Source organism: Frankliniella occidentalis, unplaced genomic scaffold (genome assembly GCF_000697945.3).
Source record: "Frankliniella occidentalis isolate FOCC.00 unplaced genomic scaffold, Focc_3.1 Scaffold27, whole genome shotgun sequence".
In the NCBI taxonomy this organism is placed as follows: Eukaryota; Metazoa; Arthropoda; class Insecta; order Thysanoptera; family Thripidae; genus Frankliniella; species Frankliniella occidentalis.
Genome location: NW_026267157.1, coordinates 1434631 through 1438784, shown reverse-complemented (window position 1 = coordinate 1438784; position 4154 = coordinate 1434631). Strand labels below are relative to the sequence as shown.

Genomic DNA, 4154 nt, shown 5'->3' with positions numbered 1-4154 from the left:
AATTGCCTGGAATTCTTACAGCTTTCTTCTACCTAAAGCCGAAGAGAGTAGCCCCCTAGCCCAATTCCCTGACTTTCTAAAAATCTTTGAACATTGAACAAAAAATGCCCACATTGTGGACACGTCGGCAGTAGGGACATTTGGCCATAACCACAATGTGGTCAAGCCGGCCCCAACGTGTTTATGTGATTTGAATCATTGAAATCATTCTTCCTTTTCTATACTTTTTTTCGATTTTTATTTTCTAATGTTTGGGGGTTCCTATGTCTGTTTGAAGTGGAACGACCCTCCCCTCCTCTATCTCCCCCCTGTGTCAGAAAACTATTTTACTTTAATCCATTTTTTCCTATATTTTTTCCTTTTTTCCCGTTATTTTTTGGGGTGTCCTATAACTGTTCCCATGGAATGACTCCCCCCCCGCCCCCTCCCCACCCAGTGGGCCTGCAAAAGAGCGCCAGGGACCCGAGGCTCCCTCCGGCCGGGCCAAAAATCAGGTAAGCAACCTGAATACGGCAAAAATCAGGTAAAATTACCTGAAAATCGTCAAATCAGGTAAAATTACCTGAATCCGGAAAAAAGTTACCTGAAAGTCAGGTAAGCGGTTTCACCGTGTGCACGCATTTGTCGACCTTGCTGTAGACCTGTGCTGACGTCATCGCCAAGGAGCCGATGGCCCAAACTGGTTTGAACGATGCGGCAGTCTGTCGGTGCTCTTCGCCATGGACGGGCCGGCGCTCCTGCGCCTGGCGCTCCTGCGCCTGCTGTTCCTCGCCGCGCTCCTCAACCTGAGTAAGACGCGCTCAAAGGACAAAATGTGTCAGGCGTTCACCTAAAGTCGACGGCACGGGTCGAAGTTTAGCCATCCTGACCTGACTGTCGGAAATGAGTTACATCTGTCGTAGCTTATTCCAGAAGCTTAAACATAATCAGCAAACTCAAGTGTGTACATGTGTGGAGTATCTCCTGAATACACCCAGGTATGCGTTACTTACCTGAATACCTTCCATGCATTCAGTAAATTGCCTGTGCGTGCGCATGTGTGCAGTAAGTAGTGTGTACATGGCCATGAATTCAATTCGGCAAGTTGCCATTCAGAGGGCTCTACGTGTGTACCTACATGGTCATGTACACACTAGTTTTCGCACACGCAGACAGAAACATGGGGAAGGCATTGAGGAAATAATGCATGCATGTACACACTTAGGATTGCAGAGTATTTACAGACCCGCCCAACTTTAGATTAATGGCTCGACTTTTATTGCTGCGGGTAATTCCAGGAAGGGGTGTCACGTGGTTTGTGAGCGACTGGGAGGTGCTAGGGTCTCGCACAAAACATGACTGGACGCGTCTTAAGATGGGGAGTCAGGACACGTATTGAAAAACAACGTAGCCTCTCAGTCGCTCACAAATCGCGTGACGGGCGGAAATTTTTGACCATACCTCCTGGAATTGCCCCTGCATATTTGCTTGCTTTCTGACTAAAACTTTGAAATAAGGGACTGTCTGAAAAGATAGTTGTGACTGGATTACGATTTACCCTCTTCTTTCAGGTGTTGTTTTCTGCAGAGCCCCAGGGCAGCTGGCCCTGGAAAACTCTGACTGGTCAGGGGCACTGCACGCTTCCGAGGGGCTCTTCAGGAAGCCCGTGGAGGACAGTAACGATGCCATCGTGTTCGAGGATTCCGGCGCACCCCTACCGAATGCACAGGGAGACAAGCTCTCGCAGCGTTTGCCGCTGTCTGATTCAAAACCAAAGTTCACTGCAGTCGGGTCAAGACTGAAGAATGACACCGAGGGTACGAGTGTTTTCATTTGGTTTTCTTTCTTCGCCACATCAGGATTGGATACCTTTTGTGCTCGCAGTGGAATAATTGTTGTTGTACTCGTCGAATACTAATTTTCTAACCCATCCATCTGCAGTAGAAATCCAAGTGTGTGCATGTCACACACTTGTAGCGTGTGTGAATTTCCACTCGCACACTATAGGGTACAAGTATACGAATTTTACGGGAAAATTCTCACTTTTACTGGTCTAAGTGTGCGGATGGAAATTCACTCACCCCCAAGAGTGCGACCTGCATACAATTGGGTTGATAGTGTTAACCAGTTGCAGCGTGGCCCCAGAGATATTAGTTTTCCTTTGACCTCTTTTAGACGTCTCCAAGCTGACTAGTGAACAGATGGCGGAGCGCCTCGTGTTTGGGTCCCGGGTGGTGCGGGGCGCGGACTGGAGGTGGGGCGACCAGGACGGCGGCGGGGAGGGCGTCATCATCTCCAACGGGGTGTTCGTCGACGGCTGGGTGCTCGTGCGTTGGGACGCCAACGGCCACCAGGTCAACTACCGCATGGGCAAGGGCGCCTTCGACCTGAAGCTCGTCAGCGCCACGCCGAAGGGTGAGTCGGGTGAATCAAGGATGGTATCAAGTCATTCATAAAAAAAAAAATATTTTCCTTGTGACGGACCTTTCGTTTCATCATGACACATTGAATCAGATGTGTTGTTGTTTGCCTCTTTACTTCCGGTGCAAACCCAACTGTACTTCATACACACAAGGAAGAGTTGACTTAGAAGGACACACAATGTAGTGTAGTGTGCGGTAGTACACTTTTTCCTTGTGTACTAAGTACACTGTTGGTTTCGAAGTGTGTTTATTTGCTTGTTTCCTTATTTATTTGTTTCCTAGTTTATTCGCTCTTTTTTGCCTGCACACTCGACGCTGAAACATCTTGTATTTCTGGTTCCCCTTTTCAGAGCTGACGGTGACGTGCTACCATTTCCAGTGCGCCAACGGCCGGTGCGCGAGGAAGGAGGATGTGTGCGACCGCCACGACGACTGCAAGGATAGGTCGGACGAGGAAAACTGCAACGGTATGGGCCCAGCCGAAAAACTCGTCTTCTTTGCCGTGATCGTTACATTTTGCTTCGAAATATTTCGCTTCCTTATTGTTTTTTATCTATGCTCTCTGTAAAAACTGATTCACATCGAACCCATTTTGGTGTTTTTTTTCAGATCCGGATAAGATCAGCGGTGCGCAGACGGTCCACCTGCTCAAGTTCGGCTCGCGGGTGGTGCGGGGCCCCGACTGGAAGTGGGGGGAGCAGGACGGGAAGCCCCCGGGCCAGGGCACCGTCGTCTCCAACGGCGTCCTGAGGGACAGCGTCGCCGTGGTGCGGTGGGACCAGGGCAAGCACGAGAACCAGTACCGCATGAGCCAGAGCAAGGGCTTGTACGACCTCAAGCTGGCGGCCATCAGGCCCCAGGAGAGTGAGTCCACCTGCTTATTCCACTCCGGTTTTGTATTTTAATTCGCTCTTTTTTGTAAGTTTTACAATGTATTGCTGCACTCGCGTTGCTGTGTTATAATATGAAGCTTCGATTACATCGACTCATGAAGTTGTTGTTACGTGAGCGTAAAGTCCCGTTGATACACAAACAAACAAAAACTGATATTAGAACTTTTATTCCCAGACGTGTCTTTAGCGTGCCTTCATTTCAAGTGCGGCAGCGGTGACTGCACGAGGAACCACCACGTCTGCGACGGCGCCAAAGACTGCAAAGACCAGTCCGACGAGGAGAACTGCGACAGTGAGTGGAAAATGGAATGATTATGTCTGCAAGTTTCTAAACAAATGTAAACCTAACCTAACCAAGGGGAAGTAGGCTTGAACTTCGGCGATTTTTGGTAAACTCTACTAAACTTCAGGAACTTCGGTGAACTTCGACCGAAGTTCTCCGACTTCGGCCTGATCAAGAGCTCTAAAAGCAAGCTAGATAGGGTTACAAACATCGCCGGCCGGTCGTGCGATAATCTTACCCCCAACCTCACTTAACCGACTTGTCCGCAGCTCCGTTCAAGCTGAGCGGCCGCCAGACCGCGCAGCTGGTGAAGTTCGGCTCCCGGGTGGTGCGCGGCCCGGACTGGCAGTGGGGCTTCCAGGACGGCACGCCGCCGGGCGAGGGCGTCGTCGTCTCCAAGGGCGTGCTCGCCGACGGCTACGCGCTCGTCCAGTGGGAGAACAGCACGGGCAGCGAGAACAGCTACCGCCTCACGAGCACCGCCCAGGACCTGAGGCTGCTGTCCCTCAAGCCCAGGAGTGAGTGGTGAATGCATGACACACTGGGATCGTGACCATGTTGTGACTTACGGGGGGG

At 50.6% G+C, this 4154-nt stretch overlaps 1 protein-coding gene across 1 annotated transcript; it reads left to right on the top strand.

The window, feature by feature from the left end:
* Positions 1-632: 632 nt before the first annotated feature.
* LOC127749018 (low-density lipoprotein receptor 1-like) lies at positions 633-4085 on the top strand (the record flags this gene model as incomplete). The annotated part of the gene is given in 7 exon segments (XM_052265425.1): positions 633-789; positions 1551-1796; positions 2155-2394; positions 2753-2869; positions 3012-3266; positions 3471-3587; positions 3848-4085. Coding segments are annotated over 7 exon segments (1283 nt in total), but the record flags the coding sequence as incomplete, so codon positions are not given.
* Between the last annotated feature and the right edge of the window lie 69 nt (positions 4086-4154).